The 26,119-nt window shown below is 43.1% G+C and overlaps 1 protein-coding gene across 3 annotated transcripts; it reads left to right on the forward strand.

Moving 5' to 3' along the window:
- The first annotated feature begins 920 nt into the window (after positions 1 to 920).
- On the forward strand, positions 921 to 25,787 carry LOC129832853 (brain-specific angiogenesis inhibitor 1-associated protein 2-like protein 2). Of its 3 annotated transcripts, XM_055896921.1 has the most exons (14): positions 924 to 5,043; positions 9,470 to 9,553; positions 9,905 to 9,980; positions 10,639 to 10,725; positions 18,415 to 18,476; positions 18,774 to 18,845; positions 19,360 to 19,440; positions 19,891 to 20,016; positions 20,498 to 20,687; positions 21,018 to 21,237; positions 21,504 to 21,569; positions 21,747 to 21,912; positions 22,623 to 22,666; positions 24,686 to 25,787. In XM_055896921.1, the coding sequence occupies exons 2-14, from the start codon at positions 9,500 to 9,502 to the stop codon at positions 24,762 to 24,764; spliced, it is 1,323 nt and encodes a 440-aa protein (XP_055752896.1). In that variant the 5' UTR covers positions 924 to 5,043; positions 9,470 to 9,499; the 3' UTR covers positions 24,765 to 25,787. The 3 variants fall into 3 exon arrangements, with proteins under 3 accessions (XP_055752897.1, XP_055752896.1, XP_055752895.1); XM_055896922.1 differs by having other exon boundaries at positions 921 to 9,553; positions 21,750 to 21,912; XM_055896920.1 differs by having other exon boundaries at positions 925 to 9,553.
- Positions 25,788 to 26,119: the final 332 nt, after the last annotated feature.

Here is a 26,119-nt window from a genome sequence, read left to right on the forward strand (position 1 = left end):
GCCGTCTGAGCCATCCGTCTGCCCAGCGCCGTCTGAGCCATCCGTCTGCCCAGCGCCATCTGAGCCGCCCGTCTGTCTCGAGCCGTCAGAGCCGCCCGTCTGTCCCGAGCCGTCAGAGCCGCCCGTCTGTCCCGGGCCATTAGAGCCCTTCGTCAGTCAGGAGCCGCTAGAGCCGTCAGTCAGTCAGGAGCCGCTAGAGCCGTCCGTCAGTCAGGAGCCGCTAGAGCCGTCCGTCAGTCAGGAGCCACCAGAGCCGTTCGTCAGTCAGGAGCCGCCAGAGCCGCCAGCCAGTCAGGAGCTGCCAGAGCCGCCAGCCAGTCAGGAGCTGCCAGAGCCGCCAGCCAGTCAGAAGCTGCCAGAGCCGCCAGCCAGTCAGGAGCTGCCAGAGCCGCCAGCCAGTCATGAGCTACCTTCTAGTCATGAGCTGCCCGCCAGTCATGAGCTGCCCGCCAGTCATGAGCTGCCCTCCAGTCATGAGCTTCCCTCCAGTCATGAGCTGCCCTCCAGTCATGAGCTGCCTTCCAGTCATGAGCTGCCTTCCAGTCATGAGCTGCCTTCCAGTCATGAGCTGCCCTTCAGTCATGAGCTGCCCTCCAGTCATGAGCTGCCCTCCAGTCATGAGCTGCCCTCCAGTCATGAGCTGCCTTCCAGTCATGAGCTGCCCGCCAGTCATGAGCTGCCCGCCAGTCATGAGCTGCCCGCCAGTCATGAGCTGCCCTCCAGTCATGAGCTGCCCTCCAGTCATGAGCTGCCTTCCAGTCAGGAGCTGCCTTCCAGTCATGAGCTGCCTTCCAGTCATGAGCTGCCCTTCAGTCATGAGCTGCCCTCCAGTCATGAGCTGCCCGCCAGTCATGAGCTGCCCGCCAGTCATGAGCTGCGCTCCAGTCATGAGCTGCCCTCCAGTCATGAGCTGCCTTCCAGTCATGAGCTGCCTTCCAGTCATGAGCTGCCCTTCAGTCATGAGCTGCCCTCCAGTCATGAGCTGCCCTCCAGTCATGAGCTGCCCCTCAGCCCGGAGCTGCCCTTCAGTCCAGAGCTGCATCTCTGTCCGGAGCTGCCCTTCAGTCCGGAGCTGCCCTTCTGTCCTGAGCTACCTCTCTGTCCTGAGCTACCTCTCTGTCTTGAGCTACCTCTCTGTCCTGAGCTACCTCTCTGTCCTGAGCTGTCTCCTCAATCTAGGGGGGACCTTTGTGAAGGTTCCTAGACCAGGGTCGGGGGCGAGGGTCGCCACTCAAAGGACGCTAAGGAGGGGGACAAAGACAATGGTGGAGCGGTGTCCTCGTCCTGCGCCGGAGCCGCCACCGCGGACAGATGCCCACCCAGACCCTCCCCTTGAGATTTAGGGGTGCGTTCGGAGTCCGCACCTCAGGAGGGGGGTACTGTCACGTCCTGACCATAGTTCTTATGTGTGTTGCTTGTTTTAGTGTTGGTCAGGACGTGAGCTGGGTGGGCATTCTATGTTGTGTGTCTAGTTTGTCTGTTTCTGTGTTCAGCCTAATATGGTTCTCAATTAGTCGCAGCTGTCAATCGTTGTCCCTGATTGAGAATCATATATAGGTGGCTTGTTTTGTGTTGGGATTTTGTGGGTGGTTGTTTCCCGTGTCTGTGTTGGTGCCACACGGGACTGTTTCGGTTAGTACGTTTGTTGTTTGTATTTTGTCTAGTTTTCATGTTCATTAAATCATGGAAACTTACCACGCTGCACATTGGTCCTCCGATCCTTCTCGCCTCTCCTCGTCTGAGGAGGAGGACGACTTAGACTGCCGTTACAGCACTCCATCCTAATTTGCTCCAGGGTTGCTATACAACTATGACTGACCTTGTAAAACAACACATTTCACTGCTTCTATCTGGTGTGAAAATATAACACTTATTTATTTATTTTTACATTTTAAATTTCACATATAAAGTATTCCAAAAACACATTTCACCTGATTTCACATGTAAAATGGCACACGTGAAAGGTTTCAAAAACACATTTTCACGTGAAATTTTCCAAAAACATATGATTTCAGTTTAATGGTATCACGTGTTGAAGTGTTGCATCCCCAAGTTGTCACATTTCTTTAACATGAGATCATGTGCTCACATGTTGTCTTGTGTAGTTTCATGTTATCACACGAGATCACGTGTTTACATGTGTTTTTTCCATAAGGGAGTTCATGCATAATAATTGTATGTATTGCTGCTGCATAGGCCTATATCTGTAGGCAGCCTTTAGGGTTCCATTCAAACTGTAAAGCGTTTTAGTGTAGGGTATGCTACAACGCTGCTGCTGAATGTGAGAGTCAATGATGTATCTCTATGGAGAGTGCAGCTGTTTAAAATTCCAGTCATGTCTCCGGTGGTTTTATGGTGCCACCTAGTGTACAAATAGCCATTAGACAGACAGACCATGATTACTGCTCCACTAGTTTCATGAGAGCTCAAGGGCCTTCTCTATCTCGCCTGGCTCTCTCACTTTCTCTTTCTCCCCCGTTTTCCGTTCTCTCTTTGTCTCAGATCTCTTTCTCAGCTCTCTCCCTCTCTTTCTTGTTCTCTTTCCCTTCTGTTGTTTCTTTCACTCTCTCCATCTCTCTTTCTCTCATAAATCAATCAAATGTATTAATATAGCTCTTCTTACATCAGCTGATATCTCAAAGTGCTGTACAGAAACCCAGCCTAAAACCCCAAACAGCAAGCAATGCAGGTGTGAAGCACGATGGCTAGGAAAAACTCCCTAGAAAGGCCAAAACCTAGGAAGAAACCTAGAGAGGAACCAGGCTATGAGGGGTGGCCAGTCCTCTTCTGGCTGTGCCGGGTGGAGATTATAACAGAACATGGCCAAGATGTTCAAATGTTCATAAATGACCAGCATGGTCAAATAATAATCACAGTAGTTGTCGAGGGTGCAACAGGTCAGCACCTCAGGAGTAAATGTCAGTTGGCTTTTCAAAGCCGATCATTGAGAGTATCTCTACTGCTCCTGCTGTCTCTAGAGAGTTGAAAACAGCAGGTCTGGGACAAGTAGCATGTCCGGTGAAGAGGTCAGGGTTCCATAGCCGCAGGCAGAACAGTTGAAACTGGAGCAGCAGCATGGCCAGGTGGACTGGGGACAGCAAGAAGTCATCATGCCAGGTAGTCCTGAGGCATGGTCCTAGGGCTCAGGTCCTCCGAGAGAGAGAGAGAAAGAAAGAAAGAAAGAAAGAGAGAATTAGAGAGAGCATACTTAAATTCACACAGGACACCGGATAAGACAGGAGAAATACTCCACTACTACATATAACAGACTGACCCTAGACCCTCGACACATAAACTTCTGCAGCACAAATACTGGAGGCTGAGACAGGAGGGGTCAGGAGACACTGTGGCCCCATCCGATGATACCCCCGGACAGGGCCAACCAGGCAGGATATAACCCCACCGACTTTGCCAAAGCACAGCCCCCACACTTCTAGAGGGATATCTTCAGCCACCAACTTACCATCCTGAGACAAGGCCGAGTATAGCCCACAAAGATCTCCGCCACAGCACAAACCAAGGGGGGGCGCCAACCCAGACAGGAAGACCACATCAGTGACTCAACCCACTCAAGTGACGCACCCCTCCTAGGGACGGCATGGAAGAGCACCAGTAACCCAGTGACTCAGCCCCTGTAATAGGGTTAGAGACAGAGAATCCCAGTGGAGAGAGGGGAACCGGCCAGGCAGAGACAGCAAGGGTTGTTCGTTGCTCCAGTGCCTTTCCGTTCACCTTCACACTCCTGGGCCAGACTACACTCAATCATAGGACCTACTGAAGAGATGAGTCTTCAATAAAGACTTAAAGGTTGAGACCGAGTCTGCGTCTCTCACATGGGTAGGCAGACCATGCTCTTCAGAGGGATAATGGACTTTACATTTCTAGCTTAAACTAACAGATTTTGATGGGGATTTTTTTTATCATGTTACTCAGATTTTAAGACAATCGAACAACCTCAGTACCCATGAACTATTTACATGAAAATGTACATAATAGTTTACTGAGGAAAGGCCTAGTAGTAAACAAACCTGTAAACCTGTAAACAAAAGTGAGTTATAACTAAATATCAAATTTACCACCAAATGTAGATGCATCAGATATAGTCAACTTTGTAAATACATTTCAGTGATGGCCACAACTTCTCTTGACAAGCTACAGGATTGTGTAGGATTTTTTGTTCAAGCCCAGTTCTACCACACCTGATTCTACTATTCATGGTCTCGATGGAACAGCTGAGGTCTTGATGAACAGATGAGTAGTAGAATCAGATGTAGGTAGCACTGGGCTTGATCAGAAAAGCCTGCATAACACTGTGGATCATCAAGAGCAATATTGATAACTCCTGTCATCATCAGAATGTCTAGTTAAATAGGCCAGACTGTCCATATAAATAGAGTGTCAAGTTGATGTGTTTATAACAAGGTTCCTGGTGTAATGGTTAGCGTCATCATCTTTGGAACTGAAGGTTCTGGGTCCTCCTCTCTTAAAAGAGCCTTTGGGTTCGTGGAGTGGCAGGCAAGTGGCAGTGAGTGGGGTGGTATGTACTACTGCGTCCGTCTTGCTAGAACGGAGGAGAGACTAGCTCTCAGACTCTCAAGGAAGAAAAAGGTCGTTGCCCTCATCCGTGAGATACACGCCATCAGTACAGTACTGCCCAGGAACATAGTGCTGTATGGCAGGGTGGCGGATTGTGGGCATGCGCCTGGAATCTTTCTTGCACAATGTTTTTGTTGTTCATTCACTCAGTACTGATTGAACATGTATTTATCTTGCTTGCTTAGAAATAAATAGTTTAAAACAGTTGATGTGTTGAAAACTGTATAATTTCAGTTAGCAAGCATGGCATTTTCTGTTAACTGCGTTCAGATTCGGTTACACTAGCAAGTTTTAACTGGGTGCATGTGTGGCAAAATCGGCTTTTTGGGAACACACTGAAAAGTCACTTGACACTGTATTCATCAGTCAGTGTAAATTTTGATTACAATGACAGGAAGACAATTGCATTGAGAGAAGAGTACGCTCCGTACTGAATCAGTGAATAAGGTCTGTAACGTTAGCTAACGTTAAATGAGCAAGCTAGCTAGCAGCTGTTATGTTATAAATTGAAATCTGGTGGACATGTAATATTAGCACGCAAGCCAATTTGACTTTATGGAGTAGCTAACGTTAGATGAGCAATGTCCATTGCATGATGTATTATAAATTAGCTGTGTGGCAGTTTTCCAAAGTTTAGTGTTGACGATGAACTTTACTTAGCTAGCTAGCTATACTTTGCGGAAGATTGTGGGATATAGCTAGCGAAGTTATTATCAACATTGATTTTTATTGGCTGGCTAGCTAACTGGCTATAGCAGGCAAGTACATTAGCTAGCTTATCTGTTTGTTTACACAGTGTAACGGTAATCCTCCTCCTCTTCATCCGACGAGGAGGAGTAGTGATCGAACCAAGGCGCAGCGTAGTGAAATGACATAATTTATTGAACACGACGGAAACACAAACTAAACTTGCATAAACAAACAAAACAAATAAACGATGCAGACAGACCTGAACGACGAACTTACATATAACGTGAAGAACGCAATGAACAGGAACAGACTACATAAAACGAACAAACCGCATACAGTCCCGTATGGTGCAAACATATACACAAACACAGGAGACAACCACCCACAACGAACACTGTGAAAACGCCTACCTAAATATGACTCTTAATTAGAGGAACGCCAAACACCTGCCTCTAATTAAGAGCCATACCAGGCAACCCAATAAACCAACACAGAAACAGAAAACATAGAATGCCCACCCAAACTCACGTCCTGACCAACTAACACATATAACAAACTAACAGAAATAGGTCAGGAACGTGACACACAGATAACTTCAGCCTTACAGTTGAAGTCGGAAGTTTACATACACTTAGGTTGGAGTCATTAAAACTCGTTTTTCAACCACTACACAAATTTCTTAACAAACTATAGTTTTGGCAAGTCGGTTAGGACATCTACTTTGTGCATGACAACAAATAATTTTTCCAACAATTGCTTACAGACAGATAATTTCACTTATAATTCACTGTATCACAATTCCAGCTGGTCAGACGTTTACATACACTGACTGTGCCTTTAAACAGCTTGGAAAATTCCAGAAAATTATGTCATGGCTTTAGAAGCTTCTGATAGGCTAATTGACATCATTTGAGTCAATTGACAGTGTACCTGTGGATGTATTTCAAGGCCTACCTTCAAACTCAGTGCCTCTTTGCTTGACATCATGGGAAAATCAAAAGAAAACAGCCAAGACCACAGATTTTTTTTTTGTAGATATCCACAAATTTGGTTCATCCTTGGGAGCAATTTCCAAATGCCTGAAGGTACCACGTTCATCTGTACAAACAACAGTACACACGTATAAACACCATAGAACCACCCAGCCGTCATAACGCTTAGGAAGGAGATGCGTTCTGTCTCCTAGAGATGTACATACTTTGGTGCGAAAAGTGAAAATCAATTCCAGAACAACATCAAAGAACCTTGTGAAGATGCTGGAGGAAACAGGTACAAGAAGCCACTGCTCCAAAACCACCATAAAAAAGCCAGACTACGGTTTGCAACTGCACATGGGGACAAAGATCATACTTTTTGGAGAAATATCCTCTGGTCTGATGAAACAGAAATAGAACTTGCAAGCCGAAGAACACCATCCCAACCGTGAAGCATGGGGGTGGCAGCATCATGTTGTGGGGGTGCTTTGCTGCAGGAGGGACTGGTGCACTTCACAAAATAGATGGCATTTTGAGGAAGGATAATTATGTGGATATATTGAAGCAACATCTCAAGACATCAGTCAGGAAGTTAAAGTTTGGTCGCAAATGGGTCTTCCAAATGGACAATGACTCCAAACATACTTCCAAAGTTGTGGCAAAATGGCATAAGGACAACAAAGTCATGGTATTGGAGTGGCCATCAATCCTATAGAAAATTTGTGGGCAGAACTGAAAAAGCATGTGCGAGCAAGGAGGCATACAAACCTGACTCAGTTACACCAGCTCTGTCAGGAGGAATGGGACAAAATTCACCCAACTTATTGTGGGAAGCTTGTGGAAGGCTACCCAAAAAGTTTGAACCAAGTTAAACAATTTAAAGGCAATGCTACCAAATACTAATTGAGTGTATGTAAACTTCTGACCCACTGGGAATGTGATGAAAGAAATAAAAGCTGAAATAAATCACTCTCTACTATTATTCTGACATTTCACATTCTTAAAATAAAGTGTTGATCCTAACTGACCTAAGACAGAGAATTTGTACTATGATTAAATGTCAGATATTGTTAAAAACTGAGTTTAAGTGAATTTGGCTAAATGTAAACCTCCGACTTCAACTGTATGTAAAAAACCTTCCCTGTCAAAATATATCTAGGTAGCTTTCCTCGCTTGTTGGTTAGCTAGCTAGCCAACATTAGTTCTCATCTGGCTGGTAACTTATTCTGTGGTATAACGTTACATTAGCTAGTTAGCTAAAGTTACAGCTGCTGGCTAGATAGCTACCTAACATTAGCTAATCAAAACAAAACCACATTCAGCTCACTAATAACAACCAACCCATTTTTTTTTGTTGGACAATTATTTGTATGCATTTATTGATTAACCTCATCTTGAATACCAACATATAGCTATCTATAGTAGCCTAGGTTTGTCCTCAAAACCATTTCTTATCATGGCTGGCTGCCTGGCTGATAGAGGCGACGACCTGTTTGTGTTGGCGAGTTGCTGAGCGACGGAGCTGATTGACCGGCTCGATAGAACTCTGAGATTCAGATGAAAAAATGTTAGCATTGTCAGAAATGCTACAAAAAGGTAGCAAATCATTGCTTTTTAATGGGCAGAAATGTGCACAAGAGTGAAAAATTATAAATTTCATAAAAACTGTTGCACTTACAAACTTTGTCTATCCGACATTGTTTAAGTTCAATGGTCACTCTATGGATGCTATAGTCTCGTTTAATCCGACTTCTAGATTTTGAGCTAGCCACAAGAAATACTCTTAAAACTCAATTGCTAATGACACTTTAAAAAAAATCTGGCATGTGGTTCTAGGTAACGGATGGACGGATCATAACGAGAGGCGGGAGTGTGTTTTGTATCTCCAATCAAGTTGATTTGAGATTGGTGTCATATTGGCTTAGATATGATGATTGGGAGATTTGAATTTGACAGTGAGCTTCAACCAATACCTATATAGACGAGACTATCATCACGTTTATAATACATTTGGGCAGTTACCTGTATATACATAGGAAATACAATGATTCTTCAAACATATTGTATTCATAGTATTCATATTCATAGTTATAAATTGGGAACTATAGTTCTAGCTACTATCCTACGCCTCGGTATGAATCTATTGTACATGAACAGAAAGGTTATTAATAGTAGTTTGTGGGGAGATGGGAAGGTTATTTATTATTGACTGCCTCAGTTCACATACCTGAGAGTTGTATGTGTTTGAGGTCACAGGAAAATCTGCTAAGTTGTTCTCTATTGGTCTATCTCTTTGATTGGGTTAAGGCCCCTATAGTTCCCCCAGTGATACATCGGAACCCTCATGCTGGGATAGCTCACACACGCACACACACACACACACACACCAATGTGCACACACACTCTCCTGGGTGTGAACATGAGCTCATGCTCATCAGATTGGGAATGTTATAAAAATCACTAATTGAATCATTCCCGGTTAACTTTGGCATCTGATTAAAGTGTTGATGATGGTTGAAATGTAGCATTAAAAGGGCAATTCCGCCACTTTTTAACCTAATATTCATTATCTCCAGCATCATACCAGTGTCTACATATTTGCAAATGGCGTGTTTCTATAATCTGTGGTTAAAAAGGTAAAGAAATGCTTCTCTGTGACATCACAAGGTAGGATTAAAAGTAGGAAAAACAGTGATTTTCTAAACCTGCAACTAGTTTCTAGCCAGAGGGATGGGTATATTCTTGCTCCCCACATCACCGAAACCCATAGTGTTTGACAATCACTATCTTTAAACTGTTTAACTTTTGATGATGTCATCGAGTAGAACTTTATATATTTTTCAAAAAAATGTAGAAATGCACCATTTTCATGTAGACACTGGTATTGTGCTGGAGACAATGAAAATGGCCCTTTAAGGCCCTTACTTACACTACTAACCTATCTTTGTAAAGCTTAATTAGATGTATTTTCCCCGCCAGGTCGCTAGTCGCTGCGCATTCCGTGTTGTTGAGTCGTTTATAGCTTTGACTTGATTAATCATTTACAATAGTCCTCTCTGAGCTCCAGTGACAATTCCTCACACGTTCTGTTGTGCTCCTCGCCCAGTTTCCTGTGAATTAGAACATCCACGTTGATACAGATAGGGGACTTTCGGGACTGTCGCCTTATGTTTCATAACGTATAAATAAATAGATTAAACATTTCATAGGCAGCAAGTGGGAACACTTTGAGCGTCCGAATGTCTGGACAAAACATCGACCAGTTGCATCGCTCTACTTTGGGCATATATGCGGTGAGTGAGATTGGTTTGAACTCTTGACAATTTTAGCATGACCCTAGATATAAACTTCAACTGAAGGCCTAATTTGCAATGCACATGTGTTATTTGTATGTATATACTGTTCAATTTGGCGCACTATACTTGTGAGCAGTACTGTATTCTATGATTAAATACAATATGACTTATGAACAGGGTGTATCTATACAGCTAACTGTCCAAGATAAGCACCACACCTTTCAATGTCTCACTGTGTGTGTGTGTGTGTGTGTGTGTGTGTGTGTGTGTGTGTGTGTGTGTGTGTGTGTGTGTGTGTGTGTGTGTGTGTGTGTGTGTGTGTGTGTGTGTGTGTGTGTGTGTCAACAGAGCCTGATGGATCAGTTCAACCCAAGTCTACAGAAGCTAGTGGCTTTGGGAAACAGCTACATGCAGGCTTTCCAAGGTGAGCATGAGAAAGAAAGGAAGTGAAACGGATGACCTTTGTGGCATGCATTTGAATACGATGAAGTGTTCCAATAAAATAGAGTAAAAACGTGACAAAAGAGTCCTTCTCAGCAGAGTCATACTGATTTCTACTAGAGGTCCTTCTCAGAACTATACAATGCTTCCACATCGTTGCTATTCAATCCCATCAATGAGAGATCCTTGGCCGTGCCCGTCCTGGAAATAAATGCAAATGTATTTTCATTTTGTCAGAGTTCATAAGGTTTCCCTTGTAAAGTGCTGCCATATCACCTGGGAATATTTATTACCATGGACCTATAGGCCATAATATAACCTACGCATGTTTCTATTGGTTGAGCTGCTGAATGTAAATATGTCTGTCCGTTTATTGTTCTGTCTGCAGCAGTCCTTTTCCACTCCAAAGCAATGAGTTATGGAACATGTATATGTGATGGGCCCAGCTATTTGAATGAATTATAGATTCATCTGTTGATGCATATTAAACAACCTTTCTGCAATTTTTTGCTTTCAGATGAATGTGTTCGTTGTGCTTTTACTGGCATGAGTCTAACGCTGGGGATTGTCAGCAAAATGAATCATATCAACTGGATATGCAATTCAATTGCCTGTTTGTTTCTGTGTGTGTGTGTCTTTAGCCCTTGCTGTAACCAGTGAGGCTTACTTCAGCACCCTTGCTAAGATAGGGGAGCAGGCCTTCCACACCATGTCGTCTCGCTCTATTGGTAAGAACCTCTTCATTCCCTGTGTGTGTGTGTGTGTGTGTGTGTGTGTGTGTGTGTGTGTGTGTGTGTGTGTGTGTGTGTGTGTGTGTGTGTGTGTGTGTGTGTGTGTGTGTGTGTGTGTGTGTACATTACATATGTGCGTGTGTCTGCCGTATGGTGTGTATCAGGTCAGTTAAAGAGTATGAGAAAGGTAGAGATGCAGGAACAAAGCTAGAGAACCACAAAGGACCCATGTACTGTATCGATCCTTTGTGCTGTTTATGGTTGTAGTTATTACCCCAATCACTACAGTGTCCTTCACCGAACCACACAGAGCAAAGTTTATCTGACAGGCAGCACATTGGTACACTTCCTTTTCCTTTTACCGTCACAATACCTCTGGAGCTGTCTTAGACGTTTGCGTGTGTGCATGTGTGTGTATGGGACAGAGGGTGGACATGTGTGTGTATTGGTTGGGTGGGGTTGAATAGCAGATGTGGTGTATGCGTGTGAGTTATTTTCTTTTTTTGTTGCCTTACACAGTATGTCTGTTCCTGTTTGTATAGAGCAGAGTTACAGAGGGTGTAGATGCGTATATCTATGTTATTTTTTTACCCCATAGTGGAATATGAATTAAAATGAACTTTGCCCACATCAATGTGACTGCAATGTTTATGCATTTTGAGATAACAAGACAACCTATGTGTGAGGTATAATGAGGTATAATGCAACCGGAGCCCTTGTTGGGGGGGGGGGGGGGGGGGGGGGGGGTTGTCTGTACAATAGCAGTGGAATCCAGGGACAGACAGGTAGTGTTCAGAAGCATATGAGTAATAGAGTGTAACAGGCTGTGGGTCCTGTTAAATTAATTTAACCCAGCCTGAATCTAGCCACTTACAGACACTGAGGCTAAAAGGCGTTGTAGGATTTTAATTTGATCACCCTGTTGCAGGATAACTTTCCTGTAATGCAGGAAATGTAAAACATGTACTGTATTTGAGGTTTAAAAAGGCTTCTGAAGTTTGCAATTTCCACTTAGAAATTTCAGACATGATTTTACCTTACGGAAAATGTATCAACCCCTACAAAAAAGTAAATTAATTATACATAATAATTCACATTTCCTGTTGCTCTAGGATTATTTTCCTGCTGTAGCAAACTGGCTCAAATTAAGATCCTACATCTGTGTAAGGTTGGCTATGGAAACCCACATAAACTGATTGTCTAGTTGAGCATTCACTGATTGGACTTCTCCCACATTGTAAAACATTTCCTTTGAAATATACAGTAACTTACTGGCAGCATGTGGCAGTATAGCCAAGTCAGCCCGTGCTCATGGTTCTCACAGGGGAAGTGAGAGAGAGAAAAAAGAAAGAAAAAAACCCGCACACTGCTCTTGATAGTATCACTAAGCTTTACGTATCGTTCTCACGGCCTTCTTCAGAGCTTTTGTGAGTGTTTTAAATTAGCACCGTTATGTAGGCATAGCCCCACCCACATCCATTCCACGCACCGAATGGGGTTGGAGTCGAAGGAAAACAAATAAGTGTTACCAAAAATAACAATATGAATTTCATAAATATTCGAATAAAGTGTGTACATAAAATATATTAAACACGTCTGTAAAACCACAATGGGGGACATCGACCTACCAAGCAAGTTTTCATGAATCATTTGTCACACCGCAAGAAAAAAGTCAGAGTAATCTGAAACAGGGGCATAATTCAAGTTTACATTTACAACATAACATACATAGGCATTTCATCATTTAGAAAAGAATGTCTGGAGGGTGAAAATCCATAAACATTCTCTTTTGCTCAGAGTTATTTACATCACCTCCACTGTCTGATATATTAACTTTCTCTATGCCACAAAATCTCAAAAAGGTAGAAATGTCATGTTGTAGGGCATTAAAATGTACTGCGACTGGATAATCCCTGTCGTTTCTCCTGATTGAACTTTTATGTTCACTGATTCTCTGTTTGAGAGAACGAGAGGTTTTACCTACATAGCACAGCCCACATGGACATTTAATAAAGTAGATAACATGGGTGGTGGAGCACGTAATAATGTCATTCATTTGGAAACGTTTTCCTATATGTGGGTGGCAGAAATATTCACACTGCATCATATTGTTGCACTGTGCGCCAACTCTGCATTTACAGCTACCATTCGGAAGAGGGCGTAAAATAGCCTGGTTGATTTTATTTTGTGGCTGGCAGTTGGCATGGACCAATTTATCGCGTAAATTGCGACCTCTCCTATATACGATGAGTGGTGGATTCTTAAATTCAGCTGGCAAAGCTGGGTCCGATGATAAAACATGCCAGTATTTCTTGACAGCATCTCACACTTTTCAGGAGTTCAAAGTATACAGTATGTGGTGGTGAACGTTACAGAGTGTTCTTTAACTCGAGTGGGTCTTTTTTTGTAGCAGTTCATCTCGTGTTTTACCCAATGCCAAATTAAGAGTTTCATCCACACATTGTGGAGAGTAGCCTCTTCTTAGAAACCTATTGTCCATATCCGCTGCTTTTTCCAGATAGCCCTCTATGGAGTGGCATATACGGCGCAGTCTGAAAAACTGGCTTCTTAGAAGTCGTCTTTTTAACTTAACGGCTCAGCTGTCCCCCTGTAGTATAATACTTGCACAAAGGTATGCACATTTGCAGCAAAGGTATGCATATTCAGATTTTGAAATATATATAGTTTCCTTTTCCCTATATCCCTTTGGAAAACCTGGAACATCAACACTCAGATTTCTATAGAAACAATCATTACTGAGTTGTCTCTAAATCTCTTCTTTGTATTTTTCATAGTCTAAAATCGACCAGGATTTAGGATTTAACCCCATTTCTGAACGAAAGTTTTGTAGTGTTTTCCTATTGTAGGCTCCTTCTGTATTCTCAGTCCTCTTGGAATGCGCTTGATGCGCCAATACTCACTAAGAGTGGAGACATACAAGAACAAACGAGTATCTTTCTCTGGAGCTGGTGTAACAGTATAATTTTAGACCGTCCCCTCGCCCCGGGCGCGAACCAGGGACCCTCTGCACACATCAACAACGGTCGCCCACGAAGCATCGTTACCCATCGCTCCACAAAGGCCACGGCCCTTGCAGAGCAAGGGGCAACACTACTTCTAGGTTTCAGAGCAAGTGACGTAACTGATTGAAACGCTAGTAGCGCGTACCCGCTAACTAGCTAGCCATTTCACATCCGTTACACTCACCCCCCTTTCAACCTCCTCCTTTTTTTCCTGCACACATCAACAACGGTCGCCCACGAAGCACCGTTACCCATCGCTCCACAAAGGCCACGGCCCTTGCAGAGCAAGGGGCTACACTACTTCTAGGTTTCAGAGCAAGTGACTTAACTGATTGAAACGCTAGTAGCGCGTACCCGCTAACTAGCTAGCCATTTCACATCCGTTACACTGGATTTTAAGTTCTGCATTAGAGTGCGGAGCTGGGTTGTCCATGTTGGAGGTAGGGAAAATGTTCATTTCACTTCCCCATTTCACTTCTGAGAGACTAGATTATTGACCGAGAGACTTATAGATAAGGAGGTCTTCACAGAGGTTGCTGTTGGAAAGCACGAGTTTCATTTCGTGCACGCGCATATGAACGCATGTTCACTCGCGACGCGGTTATCTTTTCCGAGCTGCAGTTTATAAACACTGTTGTCCGTTGGCGTTTATCAAAAGTAATAAATCATTGTATTTCACTCTCACTTTTGTCAGGCACAAAGTCACAGAACACAGCCATGGAAGTGGCTGGCAAGCAAGCAAGACACAGACAGACCAAGAGATGCGCTGCCCAGCTAGGTTAGCAAGACAAGACAGACTAGAGAGAGATGCACCGCAAGCTAGCACATCAACTTAATGTTACTGTTATTTGCTGACATCAAACTCGAAGAGGAGAGAACACAAGTTTACCTGATTGCTGTTCCCGCAATTCACTCTCATTGTGTTGTTTTCTCTTTTCGTGACCAGAAGGATAGTTCCGCTTCATCGAAGTTGTAAACATTTACACCCGCTTTGACACGGGGAGGCGGGGCCGTTGCGTAATTATGGGGCCCTACACAACTTGCGTAGTGAGCGTATAGGGCCGCCCGGCTTTGTGATCATGCACACCTGAAATGACCATTTTCTTTTGGGCAGGTGCTTTTTCATTATTTGGATAAACACTTGTGGTTTCTAGTTAACGTTACGCTAATCAAAGCAAAACTAGGACTAGAAAAAGGAGAATGCAAAAAGCAGGAGAACGGAAAAAACGCTGGTTGACTTGGAAACATACCAGATGAACTGACACAGAGAGACAGGAAACACAGGGATAAATACACTGGGGAAAATAAGCGACACCTTGCCTGACTAAAATATTCCCAGTCATGTGAAATCCATGGATTAGGTCCTAATTAATTCATTTCAATTGACTGATTTCCTTATATGAACTGTAACTCAGTAAAATCGTTGAAATTGTTGCATGTTGCGTTTGTATTTTTGTACAGTTTGTATTTATACATGCTGTTTTTTTCTGTAGTCTCTGTGGCCGACGTCGGTGGTAACATTCATCTCACCATTGCTGTTTTTATAATGAGAAAGTGACCAAAAACCAGCTTCCTTTTTTAATGGAAGGATTTGTATGGAAAGTTGAAGCTAACATTAGATGTTGTCCTCCTCATAATAACCACATGTTGTTTTACCACAAAATTGTAGCCACCCTTCAATTGAAGCGGTGGGAAATAAACGAAAGTTGCCAAATCTCCCACAAAAACGGATCAAAATGAAATCACGGATAATTATAAGAGAGCAGGATAACTTATACATTGAATACAATAATTACAATTACTTTTCAATCACCAAATTGAGGAAATGTCAGATTTTCAAGGTATAGGCCTATTCCAGTACTTTAATTTCTGAGCTCCAAATTCAAGTACAAGTAGGGTGATTCAAGCCCCTTGTATTGATTTAAAATTGCTGGTGTAATCTGGAAAACAAAATGTATTTATCATGTCATTGTGAATAAGCCGGCTAGGCTATGTAACTTGTTGTCATTATATACAGAATAATTAATAGGAAAAGCGTTGGGTGTTGCGCAATAGTCTATCCTACATAAGGAGACACAAAATTATGCTGCGTATCTGAGATCGCTATACATAAAACTGTCAGCGTGCACTGCGCCCGGCCCGCCACAGGAGTCGCTAGAGCGTGATGGGACATCCCTGCCGGCCAAACCCTCCCCTAACCAGGACGACACTGGGACAATTGTGTGCCGCCCCATGGATCTCCCGGTCGCGGCCGACTGCGACAGAGCCTGGACTCAAACCCAGAATCTCTAGTGGCAGAAATTGCACTGCGATGCAGTGCCTTAGACCACGTCGCCACTCGGGAGGCTCTAAGTTTTCAAGATATGTAACTTTCAAAATACACAAATCATTTGATGCTGATCATAACGTGATGATTTCTGTATTTTGAAGGTTTTTATAAAAAAATATATTTCACCTTTATTTAACCAGATAGGCTAGTTGAGAACAAGTTCTCATTTACAACTGTGACCTGGCCCGAGATTAAGCAAAGCAGTTCGACACATACAACAACAGAGTTACACATGGAATAAACAAACATAGTCAATAATACAGTAGAAAAAGTCTATATACAGTGTGTGCAAATGAGGTAGGATAAGGCAGGTAAGGCAATAAATAGGCCATGGTGGCGAAGTAATTACACTATAGCAATTAAACACTGGAATGGTAGATGTGCAGAAGATGAATGTGCCATTAAGTTACATATCTTGAATTGCTAACAAGCAAAACATTTTGGGACTATGTCAACAATGGACTAATGAAACCAAAATATCATTTTTGGGTGTAATTGTATTTTAATCTAATGACATGAAAAGAAAATGGCTGATTATTATCACTTTAACTGTAACTTTCTAGCTGTAACACATTTTCCAGTGTGGGAAGTCCTCACTGGTACCCTAGTTTATAGAAAGACCCATACAGTATATACAGTGCATTCAGAAAGTGCTTCGCTGTTTCCGAAGCGTGTTAGTATGTATATCGTGTTAGTATGTATATCGTAGTATGTATATCATGATGCATTCTATCTTGGGTCATTGGGCTCCTCAGCCAGGTATGTAGACATCTTAATGCACGGAAAGATCTCACATCTGCTAACTGGGATGGTCAGCGCAGCCTGTATGATTGCTTTCAGTGATGGAAACATAACGGGATCTAACAGTTTGTACACACAGGACATGTCAGATGTGGCATCTTTCTTTTTTCTTGAGCGGTAATGTTCAGCAAGAACTACTTCTGGCCGGAGAGGAATATGACATGTTTGTCTTGTGTGGGCCTCCCCTCTCTCTACGTTCTCCTGTGTTCTCTCTCTGTCCTGTCTGCTCCTTCCTCTCTCTCGCTCCCCTCACTTCCTTGCTGTCTGAAGTTCTGCTGTCCTGGTACTCCTATATTATTACAGAGATGGCATAGTATCAATGCCGTAACAAGATGGAGTATTCTGAACAGACAAACACACACAGAAGCAATATGCGCGCGCACACACATATGCAATGTGACAACAGGCCAATAATGTTCACCTGAATTGAGCTGAAGGTCAAATCTGGGATAATTTCTGTTCGTTAATGACATTAGCAGTTCATTCAATCTTAAACCTGATTAACACTCAACTGCCTTACCCTTCACTAACGACAATACCTGTGTTCTCTCTTTCTCTGTCGCTTTAGCGACAAAATCGACATGCGTTCAACCATGGGGCAAAACAGATTGGCTTAGATAGTTGACATGTAAGCTATATTTTGTCTCCAATGTTTATTGGAAACAAATACATTTGACCACTTGTTGTCTCAAATACATTGTTACAGTCGTTGGTTAGCTAGCTAGCAAATTTGATCCATATTTGCATTGACATGAAATTAGTCAAAACACCTCAAAACAAGACATGGTATGAATAACATGATGAAACATGCTGAAATGAGCCAAATATGATTCCTCACATGGCAGTTTGTCATTCTTGCTATCAATCTGGCAATCCAGAATCACAACAGGCTGACTTCTGCTCCATGGAAGCGCACATCATTTTTGTGACATTGTCAGCCAACCCATCTATGTAGTTAGATGGCTAAAGCCCCAAAAACCCATCTGGTGACGTCAATGTTCAGACCCCTTGACTTTTTCCACATTTTGTTACATAAAGGAATTATTATAAAATGTATTCAATTGTTTTTTCCCCCTTCATCAATCTACACACAATACCCCATAATGACAAAGCAAAAACAGGTTTTTAGAATTTTTAGCAAATTTCTTAAAAAAAATAATTTTTATTTCACATTTACATAAGTATTCAGACCCTTTACTCAGTACTTTGTTGAAGCACCTTTGGCAGCGATTACAGCCTCGAGTCTTTTTGGGTATGACGCTTCAAGCTTGGCACACCTGTATTTGGGGAGATTCTACCATTCTTCTCTGCAGATCCTCTCAAACTCTGTAGGGTGCGTTGCTGCACAGCTATTTTGACGTCTCACCAGATATGTTAGATCGGGTTCAAGTCTGGCGCAGTGGGAGTATGTGTGTGTTTTGACACTGTGTGTCTCTCTTTTTGGGATGTGTGTGTGCGTGCACACGCGCATGTGTGTGTGTGTGTGTGTCCTAATGCCTGCCTATGATAGTAATTTCTCATTGTGTCTCACAGGAGATGTCCTGATTCAGATTTCAGAGAACCAGAGGCGACTCACCGCTGAAATGGAAGCAATAGTAGGTTACTTTACACTCCTCATCAAACAGTAGAACAGTAGCACTGCACTAGTCATTTTCCTGTATTAGAATACAAAATGAAGAATTAAGAGTGTATTGCAATTGTACCTTGGTTGTAGTTATTCACCTGTCAAAACAACTCACAACTAAGCAACTCACTTATTAAGATATTGTACTGTATATTTTACTAGATGGGGTAACAACACAGTTTGCTGTTAGTTTGAGATGTGATTGTTTGGCTTTCCAATGGTGTTTCAACTACTGCGATCATAATAACCATGCTCTGTGTTTCTCTAGTTCCGCTGGTTCCACTCTGAGGTGCTGCAGGAGATGGACAACAATGTCAAACTGGATAAGGACTACATAGCAGTGAGTAGCCACTCTCCTGTACATACCCCTTTTTCACACACTGTACCCTCTTGTGTTGACAATACAGAAGTAATGTAGTAAAGAGCATGGACTGGCGCACAGACGGAATCAGAAGGGAGTAGAGAAGTAGTGGGCAGTGCTCAAGAATGGTGGACCATTCCTGATACGGGAAACTGTTGAGCGTGAAAAACCAAGCAGCGTTGCTGTTCTTGACACCCTCAAACTGGTGCATAGCAAGGGCACTTAATTATTTTGTCTTGCCCATTCACCCTCTGAATGGCACACATACACAATCCATCTCTCAACTGTCTTAAGGCTTAAAAATCCTTATTTAACCTGTCTCCTCCCCTTCATCTACACTGATTGAGGTTGATTTAACAGGTGAGATCCACAAGGGATCATAGCTTTCACCTGGATTCACCTGGTCAGTCTATGTCATGGAAAGAGCAGGTGTTCCTAATTTTTTGTACACTCAATGTAACCGTGTCTGGCATTGGTGTAATGTGTCCTCCAGGGCAGCAGGAGGCGATATGAGATGGAGGTACGGACCCAGGCCACATCTTTGGAGAGGCAGCTGAGGGGAGGGGCTTACCAGGTCAGTCCACTCTGTGTGTGTGTGTGTGTGTGTGTGTGTGTGTGTGTGTGTGTGTGTGTGTGTGTGTGTGTGTGTGTGTGTGTGTGTGTGTGTGTGTGTGTGTGTGTGTGTGTGTGTGTGTGTGTGTGTGTCAGAGGAGGTTGGTGGCACCTTAATCGGGGAGGACGGCTCATGGTGATGGCTGGAGCGGAACAGGTGGAATGGTGTCAAACACATGGTTTCCATTTGCGCCGTTCCGGCCATTATTATGAGCTGTCCTCCCCTAACAGCCTCCACTGGTGTGTGTGTGTGTGTCAGATAAAGAGTATGAGTAGAATAAATAAAAAATAAAGATTAAGAGTGCACCGTGGAGTACTCCATTGTCTTACATTTCTGTAAAGTATTTCCACAGTGCGCGTGTGTCCGAGAAAGTTTTATATTTACGTATTGCATGTGTGCGCTCGCCCACAGGATGAGTACATTCACTTCCTGAGGGATAGTCAGCGCGAGGCTCTGATGGAGGAGGAAAGGAGATACCGTTTCCTGGCTGAGAAACACTGTGGCCTCACTCAGTCCGTCATCTATCTCATGAACAAGGTAGTGTAGCTTACTGCGCTCTCATTTAATCACACACACACGATGACATATGCCATTTAGCAGACGCTTTTATCCAAACCGACTTACAGTCAGGCATGCATGCATTTTACGTATGGATGGTCCCGTGAAGCAAACCCACTATCCTGGCATTTCAAGTGCCGTGCTCTACCAACTGAGCTACAGACCACCCGCTCCAATAGTGTCATAAACCACATTCATCATAGAAAGAACCTTGGCTGGTTTCCAATATGACAACCTGCTCCTGGCCTTTTCCTTGTTTTCTCCAATTGGTGGATTTAAAGGGAATGAATAAGTAGGCTCCACCTAGTTTGATGCTTTCTGTTTTTCTTTTTTTGAGAGAGAGAGAGTCACCAAAGTAAGAGAGAAGAGAGTGAGTTTCCTGACTAGATTAAAGCCAATGAATAAACACGGTCAATGAAGGTAATGTAATGTGTGTGTGTGTGTGTTTTCGATGGGCCAGACAGGGGCAGGGGGAGGCCTACAGCAGATAGCTGATGGATGGAGAGACCAGGTCAACGCCACCAGAGGACCTGGATCCCAGAACCCCTCTCGCCTGGACCAGGACAACACGTCCAGAATGAGGGAGGAGGACAGGGGGAGCCAATGGTCAGGCAAAGAGGAGCAGCCTCTGGGAAGAGTGCCCTCCAGAGGTGGGGGCATGATATACTGTATATCTACACTACAGTATACCAAACCTATAGAGTTAGATAGAGTACTCATCTTCGTGCCCAGTTGACTACTTTGGTGGAAGCCATCAATGGCAATGTCCATGATTAAACAAGTTACAGTATGTCCATCAGGAGTCCTCTGTCTGGCTCTATAACCATACCATAAATAAATACTATGTACATACCATACCCAAAGTGTTCAGGTGTCTTTCCTCTCCTATGACCTGCCCTCCTGGCCCTCTGATGTTCACACATCCTCTCCTCTCTCCTCCCTCCCCTCTCACCCTTCACCCCCATCACCCCCCACTCCAGGCCCATCACCCCAAAACACCCGTTCCCGCTCCAGCTCAATTGGAGAGTCCCTAGGTCTGGGTGGAGGTGGAGGAGGGAGACCTATGAGAGCTCTGGTGTCCCACCCCGCTAACTCCAACAGCCCCACCCTGCTGCCCTTCTCCCGAGGGGAGGTGGTGAGCGTGCTGGTGCAGGATCCCCGTAACGGCTGGCTCTACGGCCGGGCAGAGAACAGCTCACGGTGAGGGAGAGAGAGAGATGCTCCTGCCTTCGTGGCAGAGCTGAACTCACAGAACAACATTGTATAAGGAAAACTTCAATCCGTTTGAGAGATACTCCACTAGATACTGTAGTATTTGGGATATGTATCAGAAAATTTAAAATACCGTTTTAATATATATAGTTTTAGCTTACTTGCTTATGACGTGCTGAATGTTAGCATGCCATAGCTCTCTGTCCTTCATAGAAACTCACAGAAATGTATCTCTTCTCTGTTTCCCACCACAGTCAGGGCTGGTTCCCAGCTGCCTATGTGGGGCCACTGGAGGAGGCCCCTAGATCAACTGGCTCCAGGTGATCCACTAGCTCCACTGTCTCTTAAAGGGACAGTTCACCCAAATTTCCCCTCAAGGGAAATTATAAGTGAATTATGAAACATTGCTAGTGAGTTATGTTGATCGTGTTTTATATTCTAAAAAGAGTTGCTAATGCTAGTGCTGTTTTGACTTTTGGTGATCTTTCACCCTTCAGTAGCTCCACCCTTAGGAGCGTCCACAGTATGGACAACCTGCTAGACCAATCAGGAGACAGCAGCTATGGCAGACCCCCGCCCCCGCCTCCACCCAAACGACAGACAGAGATGCGTCCAATCACACCCATCATGGAGAGAAGGGCGAAGTCTCACTCTGACAACAAGGTAGTGCTGCCTGGGTGAATGATCACTGAGGATCGATGTTGGCCATGAAGGTCATGTTAAATTCTAGCGTTTACAGTGTTTACTCTATGGTGAGCCTGCTGTACCACACTAACGTGGTGTTTCTGATAAATCAATGTTGGTTTGTTATTGTTAACATGATAGCCTGAGGAAGGTCTCTGAGTGAAAGTTATTCCTATTCAGGTTTTTGGTGAGGCATAACAAGTAATGAAAAGCTAGTTATAGTAAAAGCTAGTTAGAATGGAGTTAAAGCTGAAAAGGTTGAATGAAAGCTTCACATAGAGAAGTTAGTATTTAAAATCTGTTGCATGTTTGTCCTCCGGCCAGCAGGGGCACTGTGGCAATGTGCTGTTCTCTATGACGCCACAGGCTTCTTTCTGGTGGATGCAGGGGGGAGGCTCCAGCTGCTGACAGTGTAGGGGGGTGAGGTGTGTGTGTGTGTGTGTGTGTGTGTGTGTGTGTGTGTGTGTGTGTGTGTGTGTGTGTGTGTGTGTGTGTGTGTGTGTGTGTGTGTGTGTGTGTGTGTGTGTGTGTGTGTGTGTGTGTGCATGGTGTTGGATCTTTGCATGGTGTGGATTACACACCCACAGATGCTCTGCCCCCCACTCTGGGTTTCAGCTCTATATGTTAAAATGTTTGCATGGGTTGGAATAGATACCTCTTTAAAGTTGTGTACTTTCCTCTCCATGCAGAGAGGAGAGCGCCATGGTGGACCTGTGCCAAACCTCTTCCCAAAGTAAGGAACAACCATTGCAGTTCTCATCAGTTCTATTTGTGTTTATTCATTACTAAGAAGTGATATCTAGAGAGATTGTTCAAGATTGACGTCGAAACTGGATGTTTATCCATGTTCCGAGGACGTTGGGAAATGCCATCAAAACAAGCCAATAAGGGCAACAGTGAACGCTATTACCATCAAGTAGGCTTGGGTTTTTCTAGGGCGTTATGGACAGGTACGGTGGCTGGGTGTAATCCCCTGATTCTGGATCAGAAGACTGTGTGTTGGATCCCAGTTATGGACAGAAACAAATAGTTCAGAGTTCCTCTGTCCAGTGTCTGTGTTCTTTTGCCCATCTTAATCTTTTATTTTTATTGGCCAGTCTGAGATATGGCTTTTTCTTTGCAACTCTGCCTAGAAGGCCAGCATTCCGGAGTCGCCTCTTCACAATTGACGTTGAGACTGTTGTTTTGCATGTACTATTTAACGAAGCTGCCAGTTGAGGACTTGTGAGGTGTCTGTTTCTCAAAATAGTCACTCTAATGTACTTATCCTCTTGCTCAGTTGTGCACCGGGGCCTTCCCCTCCTCTTTCTATTCTGGTTAGAGCCAGTTTGCGCTGTTCTGTGAAGGGAGTAGTACACAGCGTTATACGAGATCTTCAGTTTCTTGGCAATTTCTCTCATGGAATAGCCATAATTTCTCAGAACCAGAATAGACTGACGAGTTTCAGCAGAAAGTTCTTTGTTTCTAGCCATTTTGAGCCTGTAATCGAACCCACAAATGCTGATGCTCCAGATACTCAACTAGTCTAACGAAGGCCAGTTTTATTGCTTCTTTAATCAGAACAACAGTTTTCAGCTATGCAAACATAATTGCAAAAGGGTTTTCTAATGATCAATTAGCCTTTTAAAATAATAAACTTGGATTAGCTAACACAACGTGCCATTGGAACACAGGAGTGATGGTTGCTGATAATGGGCCTTTGTAGATATTCCATTAAAAATCTACCGTTTCCAGCTACAATAGTCATTTACAACATTAACAAAAGTCTACACTATATTTCTGATCAATTTGACGTTATTTTAATGGACCAAAAATGTGCTTTTCTTTCAAAAACAAGGACATTTCTAAGTGATCCCAAACTTTTGAATGGTAGTATGTACGTATATATAACCTATCCCATACCTTAACCCTTAACTTGCCTTAAAGTGGCGATCAGCAGTAAAAACAATAACAAAGCAGACTACCCACCCCTGGTTTGATAAAAAACAAAGTGATGGGGCTGGAGAAATGAAATCACTCTCAAATTCATAGACAGAGCTATGAATACAAAGACTGGCCATCCAGGATATCAAAATTATAGTTTTAACCTTGTTAACGTTTCTATGTTTACAAATGTTGAAGCAAAATAAGCTTACATTTTAAATTCGATTGGGGTATGACAGTTGAACTAAGCTCATGAGGCATTTCTAAATTGTATTCTTCAAGAATCAATGGGTACATAGCATGAATTTGTAAGTCCAAAAATGTATCGATTGCCCCTTTAACCATTGGAATGAGTGCCTGAACTTCATGTTTTAACCCTATCCAAAACCTTGACCATTACCTTAACTATTGGTATGAGTGCCTAAACTTAACCCTTAACTATAACAATGTGACGTTTGGAGAAACGGAACGATATAGAGGAGCAGGAGTCATCCCAGGCTGTCAAAAATATTTGGAACGACTTTGAAATTAGACGTGGGCTCCTGAGTGGCGCAGCTGTCTCAGTGCTTGTGGTGTCACTACAGACCCACTGGTTCGATTCCAGGCTGCATCACAACCGGCTGTGATTTGGAGTACCATAGGCCGGCGCTCAATTGGCCCAGCGTTGTCTGGGTTTGGCTGGTGTAGGCTGTCATTGTAGATAAGAATTTGTTCTTAACTGACTTGCTTAGATAAATAAAGGTTTAATAAAAAAAATATATATATATTGTTACAATATCATGTGTGAACTGAAATATCTCTGTTCTCTCAATCTGTCTTTGTTGTATAGGGGCACTAACCCTTTTGCCACTGTCAAGCTGAAGCCCACATCCACAGATGACCGATCTGCTCCACGGCTCCGTCGGTGAAGAGGTCACGCCCTTGAGAGGTACTGGGCGCGTTCCAGGTTGACTACATTTCAGTTGTTGGATTGCATCAAAAAAATGGTTTCATGCCACTTTAGACTGCTATCATATGATCTGATAAATAAACTGACACTGATCTGTTAAATAAATATTTATCCAAGTGGGTCTGAAATGTAGTCATCCTAAAACGTGTCCACTACCATGCAGCAGGGGTTTTAGGGTTGATGCCCTAAAACTGCCCCAAATCTTCCCAAGTTGTTGAAAACTGTCTTAAAACTGCCCAAAACTTTCCCTAAGCAGCCCCTAATACCAATATTGTATTTATATCCATATTATGGAGTTTATCGGATGACTACAGTGATAAAGGAACTTCAGAGGGCAGTGTAAGATGACAGAAACCCTAATAGATGCTTGGTGCACTGATTGACCTGAAAAGTGCATTAATAATTGTTTTTTAGTTAGTGAGACAAATCTTTGAGAGCGCTCATTTATGCACTTTTCTTCAGAATCAGGGATATACGTGTTAGGTACAGGAAATATCATGGTAGAGGAAGTTGTTTTTATCAAAGCCTTTTGAATTGTTGTCTTCAAGTAGCTCTTTTATTTAGCTTTGCTTGTACAGTGACAATATGGCAGTTTAAACCAATACGTAACTTTGATGCTAAACTACAGTGAACCACAGTGAGCTAATATTTCTCTTAGGAATGCCATGTAGATAGATTGTTATGACAAGTGAGTTTGAGCTACTAACTTAACAGTGCTGTTTTGTCCAGTGCCTTTAGTAAATGTACGATATGATGTGTATGTGTTTGTTTGTTCATGCAGGCAGTAGGGTGGACTACTACTGTAGTGAAGAACCCGGGGTTGTCAATTCTAATCCACCAATGTGGATATTTAACCTAAATTACCCTTTCGTGTGTACCCAGCTATGTAAATGGCTGACGTGAGAGTGTTGAGCTGTTATAGCTGTAACTGAATGAATAATTTTTACTTTACTGCTAGAATAAAAATGGCAGCTGCTTTTCACATGGTTTCAAATTCCTTTAAATCAGACAGAAATACATCCTCTGATTCTGAAGTTTTTTAGTTGCTGGCGATACTTTACACATTTATTTTTTTGTTATTGAGGGCCACTTGGAAGTGCTGAGCTATTAACCAAAATGGACGCTTGGCTGTAGTATTAAGCCAACAATTAAACCTAATTCAGCACAGAAATTTGGTAATTTACTACAATGTTAGATACACACAGACCAAATAGACCGCATGAGAGGAATGTACACAACACAACGACGAGAGGGACAGAGACCATTCGTGAAAGTGTTCCTTATCTCCTTTGAAGGACTAGTAAAATTATTTTG

This window comes from Salvelinus fontinalis, chromosome 34 (assembly GCF_029448725.1).
Source record: "Salvelinus fontinalis isolate EN_2023a chromosome 34, ASM2944872v1, whole genome shotgun sequence".
In the NCBI taxonomy this organism is placed as follows: Eukaryota; Metazoa; Chordata; class Actinopteri; order Salmoniformes; family Salmonidae; genus Salvelinus; species Salvelinus fontinalis.

What these genes read in the sequence shown, in the direction of transcription:
- LOC129832853 (XM_055896921.1), top strand. Translation starts at nt 9,500, where the DNA reads ATGTCTGGACAAAACATCGACCAGTTGCATCGCTCTACTTTGGGCATA. An exon ending in CTACATGCAGGCTTTCCAAG is followed by an intron (nt 9,981 to 10,638) that starts GTGAGCATGAGA and finishes GTGTGTCTTTAG; the next exon opens with CCCTTGCTGTAACCAGTGAG. An exon ending in CCGCTGAAATGGAAGCAATA is followed by an intron (nt 18,477 to 18,773) that starts GTAGGTTACTTT and finishes GTGTTTCTCTAG; the next exon opens with TTCCGCTGGTTCCACTCTGA.